Source organism: Primulina eburnea, chromosome 15 (assembly GCF_022965805.1).
Source record: "Primulina eburnea isolate SZY01 chromosome 15, ASM2296580v1, whole genome shotgun sequence".
NCBI lineage: Eukaryota > Viridiplantae > Streptophyta > Magnoliopsida > Lamiales > Gesneriaceae > Primulina > Primulina eburnea.
In genome coordinates this window covers 9,681,771-9,709,002 of record NC_133115.1, presented here as the reverse complement: position 1 = coordinate 9,709,002, position 27,232 = coordinate 9,681,771, and the positions used below count along the sequence as shown (strand labels likewise).

At 39.1% G+C, this 27,232-nt stretch overlaps 1 protein-coding gene across 2 annotated transcripts; it reads right to left on the bottom strand.

Moving 5' to 3' along the window:
- On the bottom strand, positions 1-27,232 carry LOC140814700 (protein transport protein SEC23 C-like). 2 transcript variants are annotated; one of them, XM_073173767.1, is made up of 13 exons: positions 26,600-27,232; positions 25,954-26,232; positions 25,547-25,720; positions 24,637-24,798; positions 9,245-9,387; positions 8,920-8,995; positions 8,667-8,842; positions 8,503-8,584; positions 7,672-7,749; positions 5,545-5,787; positions 5,162-5,425; positions 1,922-2,026; positions 1-385 (listed from the first exon to the last, which is right to left on the bottom strand). In XM_073173767.1, the coding sequence occupies exons 1-13, from the start codon at positions 27,062-27,064 to the stop codon at positions 242-244; spliced, it is 2,391 nt and encodes a 796-aa protein (XP_073029868.1). In that variant the 5' UTR covers positions 27,065-27,232; the 3' UTR covers positions 1-241. The 2 variants fall into 2 exon arrangements, with proteins under 2 accessions (XP_073029868.1, XP_073029869.1); XM_073173768.1 differs by having other exon boundaries at positions 5,626-5,787.

The window sequence follows — 27,232 nt, the reverse complement described above, 5'->3', positions numbered from 1 at the left end:
AAAAAGAACTAGATACATATTGTCAGATTCATAATTCATTAATCAAATTATTCCATGAACATCTAAATTATTCTCATTTAAGAAAAAACTTACATGACTCTTTTAATATCTAAGATGTTTGGAGATAACCTTAGGACCAAATCCTTTGTCATATACTTTACTGTACAATATTCAGGAAAATGTATTACAAAATCTTTTGTATGTCACCTAACTACAGGTCTCAGATGGCACAATAGTAGCTTTACTGAACAGCCAACCGCTGGAGGTGATCTAAGAAAACCTCAAAGCTGACATCATCTGTGAAAAGGATATCACCTCCCGGAGCAGCTGGAGCATCCGAATTATATGTTGTAGAAGGATTCAATTTTGCTAGCAAGAAACGAGCCTGCAAATTACTATCATGGTTATGGCATGCTCTATTTTTATGGTGATAAAGATTTAAAATCAAGTTACTATGAAGATGGTCTAAAGTAGTCTTGTTCCACATATATTAAAACAACGGAAAATAAATATTTCACTTGTTCGGCCTGCCCTACCCAAGCACAACAAAAGAAACTCATGCAGTTGTCGCAAGCATGATACTTTTCTCTTTTAATTGCGATAATTCAATCCAGTTCCTCTTCCTAAGCACTTGAACTTAATTTGCCAATTCTAACTTCAAGTAAAAATAAAATAATTGACCGTGACTTTGTAGCTCATCTGACACCAAGGTTTCAAATCGGAACGAGGTTTCGGTCTCGAGTTCGAAATTGTAACAAAATATTCCCTCCCCCAACTCAAAAAATAAAATAATTCAAATAGTCTTTGCCGACATACTGTTCAAAACAAAGTTTTTCTTCCTAAATAATCATCCAAATGCAACTGAGCAAAGGCCTACAAGATCATAAAATTTTGTTTCTCTTCTGGTTAAACCCATTTGAATAATTATCCAAATGCAACTGAGCAAAGGCCTACAAGATCATAAATTTTTGTTTCTCTTTTGGTTAAACACATTTGGATAATTATTTAGAAACTGACTACAGAATTCTCCAAACTCCTTTTACTGAGATCATTTTCTTTCCAAACATGCCAGGGAGGGGAAGCATATTAAGCCTGTGCTTCTTTTCTAGTCAAAAACAGCTGTTATTACGCCAACTTAATCCATCTATTTTTTTCAAAACTAATATCCAACTTGGTTGATAATTTGGGTGGGATAGGAGCATAATAAAAGATAAAGGCATCAGAGAGTAAACTGGGGCTTAAATGAAAAGGGTAGAAGAGACATCAGCCTGAAGATAGAGAATGTTGATTTACCCACAAGCACATCTGATTAAATTGTGCGAATCCAGTTCAGTAAGGCATTTAAATAAATATTTTGCTGCGTTCGGATTAAGGATTTTATTTGTCCGGACGGATTTGATTTGAGAAAAGGATTTGAAATTTGGAATTTGGATTTTAGATGGCAGCAATATCGAATGCATTTGAAACCCATTGTTGGCGCTCATGCATGGGCTCAAATTCAGGTAGCATGACTTTTAAAACCATCAATTCAACTAGAATTAATTTAAAATCAATTATTTAAATCCTTGGTTTTAAAATACCCATTTCAAATGCAACCTTTATAAAATCCATCAACAGATTCACTAAGACCTCCAATCAAACTCCACTATCTGCCGTTCAGTTACGGAGAAGCTCTAGAAACAACACTAGGCAAACAGCTCAAAAAGCCAAAAGCAGATAAAATTATAGAGGTTCAAACCGCGGACCGCCAGATCTGATATGTACCTCCAGATATTTCTAGTTCTATAAGAAAAGATACACACACTCTCCAATACATTGAGCTTAAAGTACTTGATTTGATTATGAAAATATATTACTAACTAATAAGATGCCAAAAGATGAAGATGATACTTAAAAATTCACTTAAGATAAAATCAAACACCTGAGATCCATGTTGATCACAAATTACTAAGCGAGGCACTGGAAACCTCTCGCTTATTATGGCATCCGCATCATCACCTGGAGCTTGCAGCAAGTGAGCAAAGGCCTACAAGATCATAAAAATTGAGTGTGCAGTATCAGGTTGAGGATATATGCAACTGACTAAATGTCATGACTTCAGCAGACAAAAACTAAGTCTAGTTCATCAACATCCATAGCCAATCGTTACTGTGATGTAATACAGTTCTAAGATTGAATAGAGGATGTAAGACTGCATGAATAAACGACTTAATGTTGCATGACCAAAGGTCTTAATATGATCAACAAGGTCCACTTTCTTGTAGTTAACGTAATTTAATCCAAATTCTTCCTCGCCTAGATTCTGAATTAAATAATTGGGGGAGAGAGCGAATGAGTAACTGGGTTTTGGCTAGAGAATACCGACTGTTAGTTATTCAGATACAGAGGCTTCGCTCAACTGGTCCTCTGGCTTGATACCAGCTTTCCTTACCAAAACAACAGTAGAATATCTCACAGAACACCATAGATTAGACCTATAATACAAACTCAAAGTTTGACACAGGCAATATGACAAGAGTGCCGAAAGAAATTGTGGAAGGTTTTGGAAAAGAAAAGTATAAGAGAAGCGTATATTGAAGTTATCAAGGACATGTACAAGGACGTAATGACAAGAGTGAGGACCTCAGGAAAATCAGCTTCAGCCCTTATCTTTTTGCACTTGTCATGGATGAACTCGTCACACATATTCAGGACATGGAACCTTGGTGCATGTTTGCAAATGACATTGTCTTGGTGGATGAGACTCGTAAAGGAATAAATGCCAAGCTTGAAATCAAACTTGGCAAGAAACGTTGGAAGAGAAATGTTTTAGACTTAGGAGAGCGAGGACAAAATACTAGGAATTTAAGTTTAGCATGCTAGAGCAGTTAGACAATAGTTAGAATAGGATATGTTGAATTGCCAACGGATTGAGACTTCTAAGTATCTAGGATCATTTTTACATAAAGATGGGGGGATTGATAGAGATTTATCACATAGAATACAAATAGGATGGTCGAAGTGGAGAAATACATCTAGTATTCTACGTAATCGTAAGGTATCCTTTTCAAAGGGAAGTTCTGCATAACAGCGGTTAGATTTGCAATTTTATATGGATCTGAATGTTGGGCGGTAAAGCAATCATATGAACAAAAGATTAGAGTCGCAGAATGTGGATTATAAGGTGGACGTGCGGACACAAATATGGATGGGCTAAGAAGAATGTATCAGAGAAAAAGTTGGGGTTGCGACTATTGAAGAGAAATTGTGGAAGACACCCCTGAGATGGTATGGACTCCAGTTAGGAGATGTGAGACCGTGACTAGTACCCCCATTAAAAACGAAAAGCGATGGATAATAACGACTATGCATGATATGCATTATCTAAATATAGATAAAGATATAATAGGATACAGAGCACAAGGGCGTAGGATGATCCATATAGCTGACCCCACTTAATAAGATAAAGGCTTGTGTGTTGTTGTGTGCATTACAGGTGTTGCTGGTGTTTCTTAGTCAAATGCTTAAGAGGAGACATCAAGAGGTCTCAAGTTTTATTTTGCTATGGTGTGTTCCCAATTGGTGTACGTGTCCCAGTACAATATTGTTAATTGTCCCACATCGATTGGATAAATAACCTTTGAGTGGCATATATTGGCTTGGACAATCCTCCCCCCTTGAGCTAGCTTTTGGGGTTGAGTTAGGTCCAAGTTCCAATCTTTACATGGTATCAGAGCCCGGGTTTCACCGTTATGTGTTGGACTGCCTATAATTAGGCCACCCGTTCTGCCCATAATTGGGTCATTTGTAAACTCCACGCTCCAGATGTTCATTCCTGGGCGTGAGAGGGGTGTATTAATTGTCCCACATCGATTGGATAAATAACCTTTGAGTGGCATAAGCCATAAATTGGCTTGGACAATCCTCCCCCCTTGAGCTAGCTTTTGGGGTTGAGTTAGGTCCAAGTTCCAATCTTTACAAATATCAGTCAGGATATGTCCCGAATAGCTATATTTTGAGTATTTCTTTTATATTTTTGAAATGTGGTCGAACATTTGAGATGTGTGTGCATGGATGCGAAATTGATGCTTTATTTTCAGTATTTTTATTATCGATCATATAAATTTATGTGTATAAAAGGTGTGTGCATTAAAAAAACTACCGCATTAAACATATTCCAATCTAAATTTGCAAAGGAGCGTATGCAGTGCACCAAATGGCTTGGAAACTGTTAATCACCAAAAAACATGAAAACCCGCCATATTACTCCCAATATATTTTCATACAAATGAAAGATGTGATAATTATAATTAAAATTAAAAATGATTAATGAGTTCTAGCCCTCTTGGCACTGTATCGGGGATACAATAAAGTCCTTCATGGTTAAACCACATTATCACAGCACAAATTCTGACATAGGTATTTGACCGTATTTCCCACCCGGGCCTTCTCTAAAATCTATCCAATTAAAAAAATAACATTTCGGTCATCATTCAAGACTTCAAGTAAACAGTTCCCACAATTATTCTAGTTTATTACTCACGAGAAAAATAACCCACACTTCTAGCTATATATAATGGCTGCCTAATTGTAGTCATAGTTGAACACCCTGTGATTTGGTCTTATAGTTTTTGATGCGACATTGTGTAAGGTTTCTAACTAGAAATTTTTTTGCTTCAAGTAGAATGCTTTGGTTTTGATTTCCACACTCGTGTGTGTGTGTGTAATTACAATATATCATTGATATGATTTAGTTATAGAAAGATTTCCTACGGCCTACCACATTTATATTGATTTAGTTATAGAAAGATTTCCTACGGCCAACCACATTTATATCCTTTTATTTTCAACTAAACGAGGCAATCCTAGCAATAGCAATCTAAATAAAGAAAGGTTAGTAAGTTTTCTAGTCTTCTAGCCTTCCAGGTATTAGATAGTTCATGCAGGTTTTTACAGCAAAAACACATAAGCTATGCTTTGTGTTTTATTATCTCTACAGTGTATTCCCACAACAAAATTCAACAACATTTCTTTTAATGGCAAATCAAAAAGGTTCAAGCATTAAACGACTATATTCTATACAAAACAAATAATTGGGTCATTAGCTTTTTCGGTAATTTCTTGTTTGACCATTACAACACGTTCACTTTCACATTTTCAATAATGTTAGCCAACAACTTACCTGATGCTCAGGCTGTTCATGATAGCCAGCTTTCCGCCACTGAGCAATAGTTGATCCATGAAATACAACAATTGTGAAATACGAATCCAAAAGAAGGATTTTATCAGCAACAATGGATGTCACATCAAGAAGAGCGGGTTCAGGTCCAGAATGAAAAGAGTATGAGATCAAGGAAGGTTGAATCATGACCACTGAATTGGCTACATTTTCCCTGTTCAGAATCATCCTAAAGTATGCAGTCTCGTCTGGGCTGTTGTTAAAAACCTGTACAAAATAATATGAACAACATTCAGATTTTATTTCCTCGATCACACAAGTCACTTGTTGCATACAATCTGTTTCAAAAGTTATTTTTGTGATAGGGAGCAAAAAGATATCTATACTTCTCTACGTCTTTGTTGATGACAAAGCTCTTTTTCAAAGACAGAAGCAGCAAAAGGGAAACAAAGGCAATAATTGCAGACCTGGACAAATTGTGAGCGTCGTAAATGAAACACGAACTGTGGAAATATTGATAATCTAGGAGATAAACTGAAAGAAGAAGGGCTATCCTTCTGGTACTCCCCGAATCGGGAACATATATGAATCAATGATTTATCCAACCATCTGATGGGGTCAAATTCAGCCTGAAAAAAAATACCTATTACAAAGAGTTTATGTCATAACAACAAAGTAATGCAAATGTCAAACTCCGAGATGAACAAAAAATGTACTTGCTCATGTGCGAGGCATAAAGACTTTTTTTTAAAGAACAGAAAAAATCCAAATAAGTAATAACGATGGAAACAGCTGTCCATACAATGTTAAATATATCCATTGCCCCTTGCAACCATTGACATGAAAATACGGAATGTGGAAAAAATTCAGATAACATGTTCCTTGTCTTCTGATATCAATAAAGAGTGTAAATGTCAGGGCCCAAATTTTTTGATGCAAGTGAAGCAAACTGGAAGAAGCAAAGTCAACAGAGAACAGCAAGTCAACCAGAATACAAAGTATCAAACCAGACAGAATACAAAGTATCAACCCAGAATAGATCAATGGCCGAAGGTATGAGCAATTGAGCAATGCCCGGAAAGATGGAAATGAATAATCGGTAATGTAGAGTCCTGAGAATCTAAGTGTTGAAAAGTTGGGTGCCTAGCTAAGGAGCTAGTAGTCGAGCAGTAAGCAACTGAAAATGTCAAATATGCTAGACTAGGTACTGAGCAGTTGGGGTAATAACAGTTTACAGCAGAGCAATCCCCTTGCGACATTTTAAGTCTTGAGAAGTTATGCAGAGCAATCCAACACTAAACAATTCCACCATGCCAGTATAAATGTTGAGTACTTGGGAAGATTATTCAAGAGCTAGCAATCAACACAGTCTAAAGTACAGCACAATCTGTAAGCAATGGGAGCTTGACCATTATTAGTAAAGTAGCCCACAACCAATCGGTCTGAGCTCAACAATCTCAACAGGGAAAAATCGATTGTGAAGCAGATGGAAATTGGCACGAGAAATGGACTGCCATACAATGAGGAAAAAGTTTGATCATGACCTCAACCTGTGAAGGTTGTCTTAGACAAGCAGGTAGTGCGAACCACGAAGACATTTAAGTTTGAGAAGATATTCTAGAATAAGATTACACCCAAAGTTGCAAGGCGCGAGAAAGTAGCTCGAGGTGGCAAAAGCACTTTGAAGAGTGAAGACATCCCGAAATGTAAAGTAATGTAAAAAACATCACCGTTTTTTATATACTTTGCTCAGCAAAGAATATACTTTAGTTCTGTTTACTTTCAAGTGTCGGTCAACAAGAGAATAATCAATTCCCTTATGATTTCAATTCAGGTAAGTATGTGCTTAGATTATGTGCACGCAAGTAATGAGACATGATCAGTGATGGCTTTTTTGAGGACAGTGATAGATAAATTTTGAGACATTAGAATTGTGAAATCCTCATTTTAAATCATTGATTCTGCACACTAAGTAAATTAAAAAGAACCTCATGAGCAGCAATGGCCACGCAAGCGAACATATTCCACAGTTTTGGGATTGATTCTGAAAGGTCAAGACGTCACAGAAAACAGAAACAAAACAGAAAGAAAAAATAGAATTTGTTCCAAAAAGCAATAATCTAGCTAGAAACCGTCATAGAAATTTTTCAGAAATAAGTGTTCCTTTTCACAAGCCAGCATTTGTGGCCTGATGGTCAACTGTCTATTCAAGATCAAGAAGTAATCACTGTTCAAGTATCTAAGAAAGTAATTAGCTTGGAAAACTAATTGATAGTACTTTCAATTAAAATCCAATCTAATTATGTAAACGCAAACATGGTAATCAATGCAAAGACACAGACGTGTGCAATCATAAACTGCGGCCAGGCTGACTTGATAAACAAATAGCTTCAATATGTCATCGCAATCTAAGTAAAATTCAAGTAATAAACCACAGCCTACTATTTTTCTACCCATCAACCATCTAATGTATTTAACAAACAGCTCAAACACAAAAGGTTCAAGTATAGGACCTCGGTTTCCATTTTGAAAGAAACTTGACGAGCCATTACAACCGCTGCTGCTTCTTGATCAAATCCAGATATTATGTCCTGCAGAATAAAGCAAACAAAATAACCCATACGTTTCAGAATTGGCTTTTGATGGTGTCATTCGATAGAATTTGGAGATGAACTCTTGTAAGTGTAATATCTGTGCACATAGCTCACAATCCCTGATTTATAATCCTTTGTCATGCCAATGTATGTGTCAATCGAGAAACATTGAACATATTACTGAGAAATGGTACCAACATACTTGAAAAGGGGGAAAAATAAATGATTAAAAGACTCTAAGAAGTTTGAAATTAGGGAAATTGGATCATACAACATATCTAACTAGATTATACTAAATTTTGTGTACACTTACTGATAGAATCATGTTGTACTGCTCGGAAGTAACATATAATATCTAAAGAGCGAATGGAGACTCAGTTTTTTATGTCAATAGACACCATTATGAAAATACACAAATATCTCCAATTGGATTAGTGGAACAAGTACAGAATTCTTTTCCAATTAGAAGATTACATTTCTTATTCTCCCGATTCTCTAAGACACAGAATAGCTTGCACAAACTGCTTTTTAAGCTGGTAAAATGAGCTTGCCACAACATAGTTTGCTAGACACCATTGGACAAATACTTATTTCCTAATTTTTTACATACCTGTATGTCTTCAGCGCAAATTTTTTGTTCACTTCTACAGCAGAAAATAACAGTTTCACCAAGAAAAAGACATCCACCAGTTTGTAATCACATGAAAGTTTGTCGAGAATAAACAGAGAAAAACAAGATAATATGCTTACCTCTTTGCTTCCAGGCCCGGCAACCCATCTTCTCGAGATGGTAGTGGCACGAAGTCTCATTTGTCCACTACCATGCTGGTAACTGGGGAAGAAAGAATATTTTTAAAAAGTCAAATATCTGCCTTGCTCACAAAGTATCAAATATAACTAGTTCAGATGCCTACTAAGTGAGGAACTGAAAATAGAACTGGTTGTTTGCTGCTTGAGCAATAACATCTGGGCTCTCTTTCTTGATAATATCAAATATTAGACACAGGGAAGTTGTTTTGTCAAGGCCACATAACTTCCATGCAGTTGTATTTCCCTGGCCAATGACAGTTTCCGAGGACAGAGGACCTTTCTGCACAAAGCCAGAAACTGTTAATATCAACCTGATGAAGATTGGAGAAAGTTCTTCCGTATGTAAAAATTTCATACCTTTTCAAGTGATGCACAAGGGCCAATAATTCCCTGAATTTTTATATCTTTTGAGCAATTGATCTCAAATATACCACTGCACAAGAAAAATGTTGATGGTGGATCATCCAACACACTTTAAAAACAAAAAATAATTTGGAAAAGCTCCAGGCCCCCATAAAAATATTCACACTATTGCAGGTCACATTATAAGTAAATAACATGGATAAAAATTATTCCTTTAAGCATGCTAAATGATGTCGTTATAAGGTCAACGTCAGAATACTGATAGAAGCAAAAACCATCATGGAAATGATCTTTCCAAAAACGTACATCCAGATCTTACTTTGATGATAGCATAAGATCATGGTCATCACACAGAAAAACCCGCTTTAGAGACTCCTTGAAAACTGAATGGCCAAAACTTTCGGCAAGAACAACAAGTCCACCAGTTTTTTCAACAGCTACTTTAAGCTCAGCCACCCCAACCTGGCAAAGAGTTGTGTCAAACAAGAACGAAGAGTATTGGTTCCATCATAACACATACATGCAAGGCTAAACACAAAATCAATGAGTTTCCTCCACTGGATCACAGGGGAACCAAGTCTTTAAAAAGTTAAGGTATGGGTTTCAACCCTCAAGTGAAACAAAAAGACATTTATACTTTCAAAAACTAGAGAACACATTGAAATGACAACAGCTATCACAACAATCAACATCCACCAGATAAAACCTCTCTCTTCATGGATTGATGAACCATTTTTTTAAAACTAGCATTCTGAAGCCCTCAAATTAATTTGGGAAAACTGGGCCAGTGATATCAAGCCGTTAAAAAAAGATCCACATGTCATGCACACTAAACTTTTTGATGTGTTTCTGTCTTTATATTTTTTTTCCATTCATCATTATGCACCAATTATAGGCAGTTACACCCCAAACCAAGGAATTTTCACCGGTTACCATCTCAAATCTCCCCCTCTAAAATTTTGTCATAAGTATAAATACCATCAATCAATCGTAATCGCCCATAGCAAACATCACTGCTTGTCCAAACAAATTGAAACCAGAAACAAGGAAATTCTACAGGATATAAAGGTCTCAATGTTCGACCGGAATTATGAGAGAACATTCAAACATGAAATAACAAGAGCACTAGAGAATCATAGTGAGAGAATTTTTTGAAAATGCTCCTCCCCACCTTCAAACATCGAACATTAGGGTTCCTCCACCGATCTATCTTCACCTTCATCTACTGAGATTTGTCGACCGACAGCTCCACAACCTTCGGCGCCGGCCGTCGGCGACGCTCGTACTATCACTTCCTTTCAAAGATTCGAAAATTCGAAAATTCGAAAATTCAAAAATGCATACCTTTTCCGATAGTTATTTCAGTGGGTTGGCTACTAAAGAACTGAAATCAGCCGCTCTTGGCCATTTATCATCGACCATTTCCGACCAATTCCGATTCTAACCATATCGGCGACTTACATTTTCTCTTCATCCCGATAATACCCATTCCTATTTCTTTTAATATCCACTGAGTTTTTTACTGATTCTAGCTGTTCATCCACAAAACTGAATCCTTTTACCATACTCAGAAATGTCAAGAAGGGAAAATAGTAAGTTCCAGGTTGCTAAGGCTGTAGAAGAAGTGAGAATAGAGCAAAAGTTATTTCTGATATCAGTGGGAAAAAGGGGTGATTCCATCTGTGTGACAGAAAGAACTCGGAATGCGAGCTACATGATGGAACTACATCGTGAGATTGCTAACTGTTGAGGAAAATAATGTGTGATTACATTATCAATCCTAAATCGATTACAACCTTTAACAGAATGAGATGGGGGAAGTAGCTGTATCTGTGCAGAAATTTGTCAATAACAGAGGAAGCTATATTGAAGTGACAAGATATGAGAGATCGAACAAGAGACTACGAATTATAATCCCGAGTGGAAGGTATGAAGAGGGTTGGAGATGCATGGTGTTTGTTGACGCAGTCTAGTGAAATTTTAGGCTAATTGTTAGAGTAATTGCAATATTTTAGGATGTGATTAATTAGTAATCTTAGGCTAATTGTTAGAGTAATTGCAATATTTTAGGATGTGATTAATTAGTTATATTCTTTCCTATTTTATCTCTTGTAACCTACAATATAAATAGAGAAGTCTGTATCTTAAATATTATTATGAATGAATGAAAAATATTATCTCATGTTCTAGTGCTTTTATGGTATCAGAGCAATAAAAGCCTTTTACGTTTGAATATATTTTTTTTCATCTATGGAAAAATCAGAGATGCAACCTGTTCTCAGTGCTTCTGATAACTCCCTTCAATTCCAAATTACCAGCTTTAAACTCAGTGGCCGGAACTACTTGCAGTGGTCTCGTTCCGTCCAACTTATTATCCGCGGGAAAGGACGATTTGGATACCTTGATGGTTCCATTTCGACACCAACCCAATCTGATCCTTCGCTTGCAGCGTGGGATATTCAGAATTCCATGGTTATGGCCTGGCTCCTTCACTCTATGGACGACTCCATTGCAGAGATCTACCTCCATTACCCAACAGCAAAGGCTATTTGGGACGCTGTTGCCTTAGCCTACTCAGATCTTGAAGACTCGAATCAGATGTTCGACCTCCGGACTAGCTCTCGTAATCTGCGACAAGAAGATGGTACTGTAACTCAGTACTTCGTTTCGCTAACAAAGCTGTGGCAAGAACTCGACCTCTTCACTCAACCTGAGTGGACCGATGCTGCAAACCGTGAGATTTACCAAAAATTGCTCACCAAAGAAAAAACCTATGACTTCCTCACCGGCCTACATCCATCCCTGGATGATGCTCGTGGACGGATTCTGAGTATCAAGCCATTGCCGAGCCTTGATAACATTTTCTCCGAAGTCCGTCGAGAAGAACAGAGGAAACGAATTATGCTCGGTGGAGCTACCATACCCGTTGCCACCAATCATGATGCCTCTGCCATGGCCGCTCGAGGATCCCGCAAACCGCAGCTGTGTTGTGAACATTGCAACCGACCTCATCACACTAAAGCCACATGTTGGAAGCTCCACGGCAAGCCAGCTGACTGGGTGCCACGCAGCCAACGTAACGCCGAGTCCACCAAGCCAGCCGTACCGATGAAAGCCGATACCAACACACCATCATCCGCTGCAACATTCTCTCAAGCACAACTCAATCAACTTGGCCAGTTCCTTTCCACCTCGACTTCACTGATGGCGCACGGTACTTCTTCCTCTGTAACCGACCCTGGTAACTCTGGTGAGTGTTGGATTATTGATTCAGGTGCATCCAAACACATGTCCGGAGAATGTCTTGTTTGTCCCTCAATTGACTCACAACTTGCTGTCGATCAGCAAACTCACCCTTGACTCCGATTGTATTGCCAATTTTTCACCTAAGTTGTGTATTTTTCAGGATCGGGCCTCGGGGAAGACGATTGGGCGTGCTGCTGAGGTGTCGGGCTTATATCACTTTCTACGAACTGATTCTACTGTTCGGTGCTGCCAAGTGGTCACGGTTCTACACATCAATCTCGTCCCCAACAAATAATGTTACTTCATCAACGCCTTGGTCACCCAAGTTTTTCTTATTTAAAACATTTGTTTCCTTCGTTGTTTCACTCTTGTGATAGGTTTGTATGCGAAGTATGTCAGATAGCTAAACATACTCGCATACCTTTTCCCATTCATCTTTATCATGAATCTAGACCATTCTCTCTCATACACAGTGATTTGTGGGGTCCGTCTCGTGTCTCTTCAATTTCTAATAAAAAATGGTTTATTACATTTATTGATGATCACTCTCGTGTCTGTTGGATTTTTCTCCTTCCTAACAAATCTGAAGTTTTGAAAATTTTTGAACAGTTCTACAATATGATCCTTACTCAATTTAACTCAAATACAAATCCTTCGATCTGACAATGGCACTGAGTATTTCAATTCATCAATCAATGAATTTGCTTCAAAACATGGTATTATTCATCACAGTTCATGTGTTGATACCCCTCAACAAAATAAGGTTTCCAAAAGGAAAAATCGACACTTTTAGAGGTCGCTCGCGCTCTTCTTTTCACAAACAATGTTCCAAAAATATATTGGGGGGATGCTATTTTAACCGCATGTTACCTAATCAACAGACTTCCGTCTCGGGTTTTAAAATTCCAAACACCATTAAATACCCTCAGAAAATCATTCCCAAAGTCCAAAATATTCACTGAACTTCCTCTACGTACGTTTGGGTGTTCGGCGTTTGTCCATATTCATGATCATTCTAGGTCTAAATTGGATCCTCGTAGCCACAAATGTATGTTTGTTGGTAATTCTTCTACACAAAAAGGTTATCGATGTTATTCTCCATCCAAAAGAAAATATTTTATTTCATGGGATGTCACATTTCTTGAATCGCAATCGTTCTATCCCCCTACTCCGAATCCAATTCCCATCTCCCCTCATAATTCTGCTCCCGATCCTACGTCCTCGCCTAGTACCAAAAATTTTTTTTGGGAATATTTATGGGAACCGAATCCCATACAAGAGTCACAAATCCCACCTCCATCCCAACTTAACCCTCAAATCCCACAAAATCAGGAATCTCCCTCTTCCTTAGAGCCAGAATTATTTTTGGGATTTCCTTCCACCTTGGAGCCACATTTAATTCCAGAAAATCCGCAGCCTTCACCCAGTATACCACAAAATCCGCCTGCTATTCCTGCTCCAAATCCAATTCCACCTTCAAGTCCACCCACTGAAATTTCTGTAACACCAACTCATCCTCCTCGTGGAACCACTGACCGCTTTGCAGCGACTTACAGCAGACGCAAGCACCAAAATATCGAGCTTGCACCTTCTGCGTCGCCTCAGTCAAACCCAGCGCCCGATCCGGATACCACCGAATTGGAAAATTTGGATATCCCGATCGCCCACCGCAAAGGTACTCGGATATGTACTCAACATCCTATTTCACATTTTTTGGGGCATTCTAAGTTGTCGCAGCCGCTACAAGCTATGGTCACTAACCTGTCACATTCCACCGTTCCCTCAACCATTGATGACGCCTTTCGCAATGACAAGTGGCGTACAGCAGTATTTGTCGAGATCAAAGCCCTCGAAAAAATGGGACATGGGAGATTGTTCCGAAACCCGATGGCAAGAAACCGGTTGGTTGTAGATGGCTGTTCACCATCAAGTGCAATAGTGATGGGAGCATTGACAGATATAAAGCGCGACTTGTGGCTAAGGGATACACGCAGACCTATGGTATCGACTACGTAGAGACGTTTGCACCAGTAGCCAAAATCAACAATATCCGAGTGTTGCTTTCTCTCGCAGCAAACTTGGATTGGCCACTTCACCAACTCGATGTCAAGAACGTGTTTCTCAACGGCGATCTCGTTGAGGAAGTGTACATGGACCTACCACCCGGTTTTCACAATTAGGGAAGTAACGGCAAGGTTTGCCGGCTAAAGAAAGCTCTCTACGGTTTAAAACAGTCCCCGAAAGCTTGGTTCGACAGATTTTCCACCATTGTTCATCTTCTCGGGTACAAACAGGCTCATTGTGATCATACATTGTTCTATCATCGGGTCAAGGATAAGATTGCTATTCTTATTGTATATGTTGATGATATTATAATCACCGGGCATGACGTGACTGAAATAGAGCGAATTAAGAAGAAATTGGCCACTTCTTTTGAAATGAAAGACCTCGGTCACTTGAGATACCTTCTCGGAATGGAGATAGCTAGAAGCAAGGCTGGAATCTGTGTTTCACAGCGACAGTACGTCATTGACTTACTCAATGATACCGGATTGATGGGTTGTAGACCGGCAGATACCCCCATGGATCCGAACATCAAACTCGAGGCCAAACCAGATGATACACCTGTCGACAGAGGGAGATTTCAACGGTTAGTAGGCAGATTGATATACCTCTCGCACACCCGGCCGGATATTTCCTTCCCTGTGAGTTGCATTAGTCAATTTATGCACTCACCATACCAAGGTCATCTTGATGCTGCAACCAGGATATTACGGTACTTAAAGGGCACTCCGGGCCGTGGTCTCATGTTTAGAAAGCAAGAAAAGAGGTGTGTTGAAGTCTTTGTTGATGCCGATTGGGCTGGATGCCCAAATGATCGACGCTCCACGTCTGGTTATTGCTCCTTTGTCTTTGGAAATCTGGTTACTTGGCGAAGCAAGAAGCAATCAGTTGTTGCACGAAGTAGCGCGGAGGCAGAACTTCGATCAGCGGCTCTTGGAATTTGTGAAGCTCTTTGGATCAAACTGTCATTGGAAGAATTGAAAATAGAGAAAAAGAGCCCTATGCTTATCCTATGCGACAACAAAGCTGCCATAGCTATTACTCACAACCCGGTTCACCATGATCGTACCAAACACGTTGAAATTGATCGGCACTTCATAAAGGAGAAGATTGATAAGGGGATACTTGAAGTGTCCTATATTCCTACGTCGCAACAAACTGCTGATGTCTTAACAAAGGCTTTGTTCAAGCCTATGTTCGAAAGACCGATTGACAAGCTTGGGATGTACAACATTTACCATCCAGCTTGAGGGGGAGTGTTGACGCAGTCTATCGAAATCTTAGGCTAATTGTTAGAGTAATTGCAATATTTTAGGATGTGATTAATTAATAATCTTAGGCTAATTGTTAGAGTAATTGCAATATTTTAGGATGTGATTAATTAGTTTTATTATTTCCTATTTTATCTCTTGTAACCTACAATATAAATAGAGAAGTCTGTATCTTCAATATTATTATGAATGAATGAAAAATATTATCTCTTGTTCTAGTGCTTTTAGTGTTTTACGTTGATAAATTTTTGATCAACACAACAATCAAAATAGCAAACCAAAAAAAGGGTAAACAGCAAATTCAACAATCTATGTATCGTGGTAAGACAAGTCAAAGCTTTACAGGGTCAGGGGACATTGATGCCCGTTCAGAATTTCGACAGTGTTCGAGTAAAGAGTGGAATAAAGCATTGATTGTTACGAAATACTGCGTCAATATCTCTTGGGTAATGGTAACAGAAGCAATTGGTAAGGCGGTGAAGAAGAAGATTGAGATCTTCCCTTTCAAATGTGGTGGCCAAATAGCGGGGAGGATTATGATTTCTGCTTGAAAATTAATAGATGATTTTTGGAGAAAAGGATCTCCTTAACTTTTGAAAAATGGAGGAGTGACATCGACACGGAAAAGGAAGTCTGGGAATGCTGCAACAGCTGGATCAGGATTATTGGTTTACCATGAGATATGTGGACAACAGAAGTGCTCAAAAACATAGTGGACAGTTTAGGTGGATTGGTGGATATCAGTCAAGATACAATTTTCTTCAAGGATTTGGCAGCTGCTAAAATCAAAGTGGTGGGACTAGAAGGGGGATTCATTAATAGCTCTTTGGTAATACAGACACCACGCGGTCCTCTGACAGTTCGCATTTATGTTGATTCGATCAACATTTCAGCGTATGATATATACGAACAAAGATCCTATGCACAGGTAGTAGTTGATGGTGCAAGAAAGATAGCTGGCTGGGGAAGAGTGAAAAAACATGCTGCTAATGATACAAGACTTTTGGAAAAAGTTTGTGTAGAGAAGAATCAAGAGGACACAACAAATAACAGTTAGAAAATAACTGAAGGAGAAGCTGGCCAACAGAAAATAAATGGTACAGAGACGGAATTGGGGGGAGAAACTCCTTCGATGTACCAAAAACGGAAATACAGCAGTACTCGAGTCATTCAAGGAATGGAAGTGTTTGTTGGAAATCAACAGGAAAGCGTCCTCAGAGCGAGAAGGAGAGGGATTGGGGGTCCTAAATCAATTGGGTCAGAACCAATGTGCGGGGGAAAACATATCAGCATTCTCAAAAGGGTTAGTCCGAAAGGGGTGGAGCATTTTGAGAAGGGATTGGTGAATTCCATGAACAGAGAGCACAATGAAAAAACACAGCAAAATGGTTGTTTTCATGATACATGCAAACAAGAAAGGATATTCGACGTGGTTTACACAAGGAAAAAAGCAAGGCAGAATTGTGGTGGTTTTATCATAGAGGATGATGATGTGATAAAGACAAACACACGGCGGATGGATGATACACCATCGAATAGAAGACAGGATGGTACATGGGAGGACAGGGATTCCACAATGGATCGAGATATTGCGTCGGACGAGGATAGCGATTACAGTGACGTCGAAACTCATATTTCAGACAGCTCGGACGCGACGACACACACCACTTTGGGACTGGAGGACATAGGAGATCTTTTCGCAACAAACTCTGATAAGGTACTCAACAGAAATATTCACTCTCATAACCAGGTACACAAACTTTCACTTGATCCTTCTTTGTCTTTTTCATTCAATCGAGTCTCGGGACAGGGGAGGGTATTAGAGGTTAGGGAAGATAAAATGGTTGGTGATAAGTCGGGTATGGCGGAGATCAAAATCCACGGCAATGATAACAACAGTGAGGGGAATATGATACTGACTGATCATGAAAAACATGTTGGATGTTTAGAAATGATGGGAGTACAAAGGGTGGAAATGGGGTATGGATGGAATACGGTTGGCAAAAGTGTAAGGGGAGAAAAGGTTTTTTGATGAAAATTCTTTCTTGGAACATAAGAGGGGGAGGTTCGGCAACGAGGAGGGGATTCATTCGAGATATGCTACGAAAGGAAAAGCCGGACCTAGTTATTCTTCAAGAAACGAAAAAAGAAGTTGTTGGCAGAAGCTTCATATCCAGTGTTTGGAAATCAAGGTTTGTTGAATAGGTTCATCTACCTTCAATTGGTAGATCGGGTGGGATCTTGGTCATGTGGGACCCAAGAGTGGTGTACATCAAAGATAATTTGATTGGGGAATTTACGGTTTCAGTTTCTATTGAAAAGGAGAAAGACATAGGAAGTTGGTGGTTTACTGCAGTATATGGCCCATGTAAAGCACGATTACGAAATATTTTTTGGGACGAATTGGCGGGTTTGCGAGTATTGTGTGGGAATAGATGGTGTTTGGGAGGGGACTTTAATATTGTGTGATCTTTAAACGAGAAATTAAACAGCTACACTCAGACAACAAGTATGGATTGCTTTGAAATGTTGGTGCAGGAATTAGAATTGATTGATCCCCCATTACTCAATGCGAAATTTACATGGTCAAATTTGAGGGCAACACCGATATGCAGCAGACTTGACAGATTCTTGTTCTTGGGAGGGTGGATGGAATTTTTCCCATGCCATAGGCAATATGTTCTGCCTCGAATAACATCGGATCATTTTCCAATTGTTTTGGATACACAAAAAATTAAATGGGGGCCGATTCCATTCAGATTCGAGAACATCTGGCTGAAACATAAGAGTTTTAAAGAAAATTTTTCGAGATGGTGGAATAGCACACAACTTCAAGGTTGAAAGGGTTATAAATTTATGAGAAAACTCAAGTCCGTTAAGGAAGAGATCAAGTTATGGAATGGCGAGGTGTTTGGGAAGACTGAGATAAGGGAGGCCGAACTGAAAAACAGAATTATTACTTTGGATGAGATAGAGGGTGAAGGGAGGGAGAATGCAGAGGGGGTGAATGAAAAAAAACTGATAAAATGCGAGATGGAAGAGTTGATGTGTCGACGAAATAGAATGTTATATCAAAAAGCAAAGATAAATTGGTTAAAAGATGGAGATCACAACACAAAATTCTTCCACACTCTACTTAATCACCGAAGAAGCAAAGGAATAATTAGTAAGTTGGAAAAGGAGGATGGGGTGGTTACAGAGGATGAAGGTCAAATAATCAAATACATTCTAGAATACTTCCAGCTTTTGTACAGTAAAAGGGATGTAAAAAGATTTGGGATTGAAGGTGTAGAATGGAGATCTATCAATGTCGATTTGAGGACTGAAATTGAAAAACCATTTCTCGAGGAAGAGGTTAAGAAGGCTGTTTTCGAGTGTGACAGATGCAAAGCACCGGGGCCTAATGGTTATACATTTGCACTATATCAGGATTGCTGGGAAGTGGTCAAGGGGGGAGTTAATGAAGGTTTTCGAGGAATTTTATGAAGGGGGGGTCATAAATGGGATAACAAACGAATCGTATATATGTTTGATACCAAAGAAACATGATTCATTAAGGGTTAAAGATTTCAGACCAATTAGCCTCACAACGAGCTTATACAAGATAATTGCAAAAGTGTTGGCTACAAGGATGAAAAAAGTTCTGTCTCACACATTGTCCGAATCTCAAAATGCTTTTACGGAAGGAAAACAAATTTTGGATTGTTGTTTGATTGCTAATGAGTTGGTGGAAGAAGGGAAGAAGAAGAAAAAGAAAGGTTGGGTCTTGAAAATTGATTTCGAAAAAGCATATGATAATGTGGAGTGGGATTTCTTGGACTTCGTGCTTCGGAAAAAGGGATTCGGAGATAGATGGAGAAGATGGATAAGAGAATGCGTATCTAATGTTTCGTTTTCCATCATGATCAATGGGAGACCGAGGGGGAAATTTAAAGCAAGTAGAGGGTTTCGACAGGGAGATCCGTTGTCACCTTTCTTGTTCAACATGGTAGTCGATGTTTTGGGAAGTTTGATTGATAAAGCAAAACATGCGAGCTTAATCAAAGGGTTCGAAGTGGGCCGAGAAAAGGTGGAAGTATCACATATACAGTTCGCAGACGACACGTTATTTTTCGTGCATAAGGAGGAACACCTAAACTTTTTGGTTCAAATCTTGAAGTTGTTTTGTGATATGTCTGGACTTAGGATCAATTGGAATAAGAATGCTTTACTGGGCTTATGTCAGGATGAGGTTAATGAGGAGGTTCTAGCCAAGAGTATTGGCTGTAGAAGGGACAAATGGCCAATTACATATTTGGGAGTTCCTTTAGGGGGCAATCCATTGAAAGTGTCTTTTTGGGAACCAATCATGATCAGGTTTAACAGAAAATTGGCAACGTGGAAAAAGGCTTTTTTGTCCAAAGGGGGAAGAGTAACATTGATTGCTGCGGTGTTGAATGCTTTGCCTATATACTTTCTGTCACTTTTCAGGGTACCGAAAGGTGTTGCGGGCAAGATCGAAAAGATAATGAGGGATTTTTTGTGGGATGGAAACGAGGGTGAATCACATTGTCATATGGTAAGGTGGGAACAAGTTTGTAGACCGAAAGAGAGAGGAGGACTGGGTATCGGAAACATTTGCTTGAGGAACAAAGCGCTTTTGGGAAAATGGTGGTGGAAGTTCAACGTTGAGAACGAACCGTTGTGGAAAAGAATAATAAAGAGTAAATATGGGTTACAAAAAAATGGTTGGGATGCAGGGTTGGCGACGAATGTAACGTTTAAATGTCCGTGGAAATTTATCTCTAAAACTTACCCGCGACTATTGCGTTTAGTGGTTAGAGGGGGGTCTAAAATCAGGTTTTGGGAGGATGTTTGGTGGGGGGATGTAGCTTTCCGGGATTTGTTTCCCTTCTTTGTTTCGTTTAAGTTCAGCTTGTAACTTGCAAATATCTTACTTCTTCGCTTTCGACATTGTGTCAAATGGTTATTCCTGGGACTTGGGAAATTACCTACATCAGAGTTTATGCAAAAGAGATGGCCTAACTGTGCTCTTTGTCCCAGTTGGTGTGTGTTGTGTCGTAATGAGTCGGATACGCAGGATCATTTGCTAATTCAATGTAAGCTTGCTGTTGAATTGTGGTCAAGAGCCTTGAATGAATTGAACTTTGTTTGGGTAACACCGGAGACAACCCAAGATTTGTACAATACTGATCTTGGACAGTGGGTTGGAAAAAGAGGGAGAGTTTTTCGGAGGGTGGTGATCCATGGCATGTGCTGGGGCATCTGGCTAGAGAGAAATAGAAGAATCTTTGAAGACTTGGAGGACAGTGCAGAAGAGTGTTGGGAGAAAATCAAAATCAAGATAGTCAACTGGATTGGAAATAATAAAGAGTTTCAGTTTTCATTAACGGTAGACCAAGAGGGAAGTTTATGGGGGAAAGGGGCCTCAGGCAAGGAGACCCCCTATCCCCATTTCTTTTTAACTTAGTTATCGATGGGTTGGGGAGATTGGTTGATAATGCTAAATCAACAAACGCTGTGAGAGGACTTGAGGTTGGGAAAGATAAAGTAGAAATCTCACACTTACAATTCGCGGATGATACTCTATTCCTCGTCCAAAACGAAGGTCACTTGATCACCATAGTTGAATTACTACAAACTTTCTGCTCAAAATCGGGACTGAAAATAAATTTTGATAAAAGCTCCTTGCTCGGTCTGAACCATTCTGATGAAGAGATCAATGAGCTAGCTGAAAGGATGGGGTGCAAGAAAGAACAGTGGCCGATCATATACCTCGGGGCACCATTGGGAGGTGACCCCAAGAAGCCGGAATTTTGGGCACCGGTAGTTTCCAAGATGTCAACGAAGTTGGCAAGCTGGAAAAAGGCTTTTCTATCTCGGGGTGGCCGATTAACTTTGATTTCTTCAATGCTAAGCGCTCAGCCTACATACCTCTTGTCACTTTTTATGGTGCCTCAACGAGTAGCGAAGCAAATGGAAACTTTAATGAGGAATTTTCTTTGGGATGGTGCGGATGGGGAGGCTCATTGTCATGTTGTTAACTGGACTCAAGTGTGCAAACCGAAAGAATTGGGAGGATTAGGTTTGGGCAGCATACGGCTGAGGAATAAAGCGCTGTTAGGGAAGTGGTGGTGGCGATGTGCGGTTGAACAGGATTCTATGTGGAAAAGAGTTGTGGGAAGCATATACGGTTTCGAAGATAATGGAAGGGATATCAGGGATGCCAGGACTTCGACTTTCAGGAGCCCGTGGAAGTTTATTACTCGGTCCCATTCTTCCAGTAAACACTTCATTGGTACCGTGCTTAAGGGAGGGAATGTTTTGAGATTTTGGGAGGACAGATGGGTGGGTGGGATGTCTTTCAAATATCAATTTCCCAATCTTTTTCTTTTGTCTTCGTATACTAACAAACCTATTGCTCAGTTTTATTCGGTAGCTGATAGTCAGGGTGCTTCGGTCTACCATTGGGATGTGAGGTTCAGAAGAGGGTTGAATGAGGTCGAGTTGAGTGAGTTTACTAGCCTCTTAGGAATTTTAGAGCATGTCTCTTTGAGTGTAGGTTCCTCTGACTCCACGGTGTGGTTAGGGGACTCGTCGGGCGTTTTTTCTGTTAGATCTCTATACTATTCCTTCTTCCCTGTATCAAATAATCAATTTTCACCATTCTACGCTAACATCTGGAAAGTACCAATTCCACAAAAGTTAAAGGTTTTTTCTTGGATAGTTGCTTTGGGAAAATTGCAAACTTGTGACAATTTACAGAAGCGACAGCCAAATCAGGTTCTTTTTCCTCAATGGTGTATCTTGTGCAAGAAGAATGAGGAGAATCAAGATCATCTTCTGCTACATTGTTCTTTTACAAGACGCATTTGGATCAGGGTCATGCAACAATTGGGCTTCGAGTGGGTTTTCCCAAAATCGGCGAGAGAAATGTTGGTCATGGAAAACGGTATTCTTAACAACAGGGAAGGTCGGCTTTTCTGGTATATCATTGTGCACTGCATTTTTTGGTCGACATGGACGGAGCGCAATAGCAGAATTTTCAGCGACAAAGAAGAGTCCTCGGAGGAACTTTGGGATAAGATTAGATTCAAAGTGGCGACATGGACTACTACAGTACCATCGTTTCATCATCTACTTGTATCTAATCTAGTTAGGGATTGGCGTTTCATTTTCTATTGAAAATCCTACGGAATTTATTTGAACTACTTCGGTGGATGACTCATCCACTTCCTTTGTAATCAAAATTCTATAAGTCCTAATAAATTGCTAGTTTCCTATCAAAAAAAAAAGATCAAAAGTTATGAGAATTAATTTGTATCCAATAGAGAACCCAAACAACCCGTTTAAATGAGAATTTAAAAGAGCCGAGGAGACATCCACCAAGGGCATACCACAAAAAAAAACCAAAACAGCAGGCAGTTCTGGAAAACTTCTGTCAAGCTACAGTTTTTTAAAGATTTGTTCAGCTGTTGGAAATAACTTCAGGCTTGCTTCAAATTGAGTATAAAAAAATTGATCAGGTACTTGTTTTCTTCAAATTGACACCAGAAGGCCAAGGACATACCATATGTTCCAAGCAATTTTATGCATAAACCAACAGCTTTTTCAGATTAACTCATTCAATCGTCCAGTAAATCTAATTCTAGCATAAGATCTACTCAATAAAGAAAAGCAGCTAAAAAATGAAATGCTAAAAATAAGGTAAACAGCAAAGGATGGAGTAACACAGAGTTTTGCAAAGGTCAAACAAAAAAGGATACCAGTTGTTCAGCAAAAGTATAGCCTATGTTGCATGAATACGGGTACGAGTATCGTATCGAATACGATACGGATACGGCGATACGTCAATTTTTGAAAATACAAGACACGATACGGCTAAGATACGACAATCATTAAAATATATATAAAATTATATATATTTATACTTCATATAAATTTAGTATTGAAAAGTAAAAATCATAGAGATAGATGTAATATGCGGCGACGGCAGCGGCGACGGCGGCGGCGACGACAGCGGTAACGGTGGCGGCAGCAGTAGCAGTGGCAGAAATAGAGAAGAAGGGCGACGCGATATCACGTTGAGAGGCTTCAGCAGAAAGAGAAAGAAAGAGACGACAAATGTATATTGGAATTTAAAAGCCCAGCCCAATATATGTTAAAGTATTTTTCTTTTAGTCCTTAGCAATTTTAATTTTTTTAATTAACCCATAAAACTTCTAAAAATTTACAATTTTGCCCAAACGTATCCGAAAAACGTATCCACGCCGTATCCATGGCGTGTCCTCGCCGTGTCCAAAACGTATCCGACTGGTCAACCCTGAACAAAGTCAACGACACGGATTTTGGGGTATCCGACACGCGTATCCGCGTATCGTATCCGTATCCGTGTCGTATCCGTATCCGATACTTCAAAAAAAAAAATTTCAAGGTATCCGTGCTACATAGAGTATAGCACTTATTCATTTTATTTCTAAATTGCATTAGTTAAACAGCCAAGTATAGCATACGACAACCATGTAAACAAAAGAAAACCTAGAGTCATTTCTACTAGATATCTAACTAAAGTAACCACACAAATGAAAAGCAACTAAAATTGCAATGGCGTTTCTTGAGATAGAAAATAGTCATGAGGCCACCAAATACATTGGCATTTTTGTATCATATTCACATATTCGGTTAAAAAAACATGTTACCGAGAAGACAGTTCATAGAATAACAAAACAGTGAATTTACCCCAGAAAATAAGTAAAATTACTCCACCAAAGGAGAAAATGACCACTAGTTGTTTGTTCATAAGCATTGTGTCTCATGTTTATGGTTTATTCCAAGTTTCAGAAGTAGATATGCAATTGCAACAACAAAGCAAGAACCTCAATGTGAAATTATATACATGTTTGTCTCTAGCTAGATCGTAAGTTTATGGGACTTCAGACATCTTATATCTGAATTAGCTTTTGATTTTTTCTGGAACACTGCTCCCTCTACTGGGAAAGAAACCTCTCACTTCACATCTTACTGTTTTTGGAAAACATATTTAATGAGAGTTGTTCAAGAATAATACATATAAAAATGAAAATGGACTTGGGTTGCTGATCTAACATGTAGTCACCAAGACCAGTAATACCTGATCAAGAGCACAGGCAAAAACATCAATCACGTGTCCTTGATGAACAAGTTGCTTCGAAAGTCCTTCATAGAACTTCACTGATTTGTGATACTGAGGAGCAGAATCTTTGTCCAGGTCCTTGTGAGAACGTAAAGGTTCGGAAAGATTTTTTGACACAATCTACAAATAAATATATTGTCATGTCACAAAAAATCTGGTCCCTTGAGAATCCAAAGAATGACTTCTGAATCTCATCCAGAATTCAGTTTTTCATATTAAGATACCAATATTTTTGCAGTAGTGGAACAAAAACGTAATTTACGTTTTCCTGCATTTCTAGTCTAATAGACCAATGACTATCAAATTTTAACCTCTTTCACTGGGCAATGTGATCCTTAAATATAGAACGATGTAAGATTTACGAATAAACCACAGAATTTCGAGTCTGATAGAGCATGAACCAAAAGCAGAATCCAATTTGGTTAAGAGGCAATAAAGGTTCGACGAGATATTAAAAGGTCCAGTATGAAGGAACACGGGCAAATTCTTCGGTAAACAAGAAATTTTACACATCATCCGATACTTGTGCCTATGAAGACACCCTGACATAAACAGGTCATTTTTTTTAACTTAGTAAAATACTTTTGAGTGTTACGACAATGTTCATGAGAAATAATTGCAAAATTCCCCATAAGGAACAAAACATGAACTTAGCTCTATAGATACATAATACAAATTAAAGCTTTACATTAACAATTTCGAGAACAAAGTCACAAAATAAGCTTTACTCAAGTAAGACAGCCACAGACTACTCATGTACGTATTTTCATTGTTTGTCTCATATATATTCATTATTATCCATTATGTACTTTGGCTAAGCAAAAAAATTAGGAGAATATGCATGGCAATTGTATGGAGAAAGACTTACAGCTCCTGATCCTTCTGTTGACGGACCACCCAAAAATGCCATAATTCTAGCACCAGAACCAGGGACACATACTCCTAACAAATGAGCAGCCAAACTCAAAGCTGTGCCAGTGCACCTAGCAGCTCGTTGATCTGACGGAACTGGCCAAGGATCTTTCTGGAGCTCCTCCAATATCTTGCAAACAAATCATCTTCGTTGAATAAAAAAGGCAATGAGAGCATAAATCAAAAAGGAAACAATTAATATGTTCATCAACACACGTATACTTGATTATAAACCCACAAATTTTCCCAATTCTAGCATTGATTTACAGATGAGAAGATGATATAATCATTTCAGCGAACTCGTAACATTGTTCTTCAGGAAGAGAGATTAATTTAAAGAAATTTCATGCTTAAGAACCATACCGAATTAAGAACAAACTCGCAATCAGACGCAGGCAATAAGAACCTGGAAATGCTCTCCTGGGACAGCCCGTCTCTTACTCCTGCAATAACCCCAGTACTCGGCCTCGGCCTTTTTGCAAAGAAACCCATCTGCTCCAACAATTGATCCTTAGTTACCTCCTTTGTACCCTTGAACACGTGAACCTTTGAAATCTGCCCAAATCCCAGCTCATGAACATGCACATATGTTCCAAAAGTAATCAGCCCAACCAAACAATTCTCTGCGACCATTCCCAACACCTGCATTTCCCAACACGCAAACAGGTTTAAATTGATAGAAAGAGAAATAGAGAATATACTTCCACTGAATAACTTATAAGAAAACTGATTGGAGAAAAGCTAGCTAAAAACTTAAATGACTACTACTCAGATCAAAGTATTTGAATTCGCTAATAGGCATCAAATGCAGGTGACCAATTATATTGTACACCCCAAGAAGAAACTAATCTCCACTCTGGACAAATTACAGCTCAAATAATAATCGGACAGAAGTTGATTAATGACTATCAATTACAACTTACGTACTAATAATTAAACTTAATTAATCAAGAATCCATAAGATTCACCAAACATATATACTAAGTAAAGTGGAAGAATGATTTCAAACCTGTAAAAGAGCGGATTTCAAGAATCCTAGCTCCTCCTCAATAACACAAGTATCTACCACCAACAAAAAAACGTTACCGCTACCAGACTGAACCTTCTCATTGGGAGCCGAAGTCTCGTACTCAATGGTAGTATACTGAGGGAAGAGCTCCGCAGGCAAACTTGTCTCTGAAATCGACTGGTAATGCGGCGGGAAGTGGTTTCGGTTGAGACAGAAACTGCAGATCCAGATCTTGTTGATGGAAGAGAAATCAACGATAGAGAACGGGTTGATAACCGATCGGCAATTGCGGCATCGGAGAGGGGAATATGGGAGGAGCGGGGTGGTGGAAGGGAGTGGTTTTAAGGGGGTGTAAATAGCGGAGATTGGAATTAGGCAGTTTGCTGCTTCGGCCTTCGTTCCCGGGAGGACGTTCCACGGCATGCGGACCGAGTCTTGGGATTCCAAATCCTGGAATTCCGACATTTCGCAGTGATGATGGTGAAAGTGGCGACGACGGAGACTGGCTGCGGTGGCGACCGGTGGTTTCGCTGCAGGGATCTCTTCCGACAAAAATGTCTACAGATTGAGTTCCAAATATTCTTTTCTATTTTGAAATTGAAATTCGCGTGGAGTCGCCCATCTTTTTTTTTC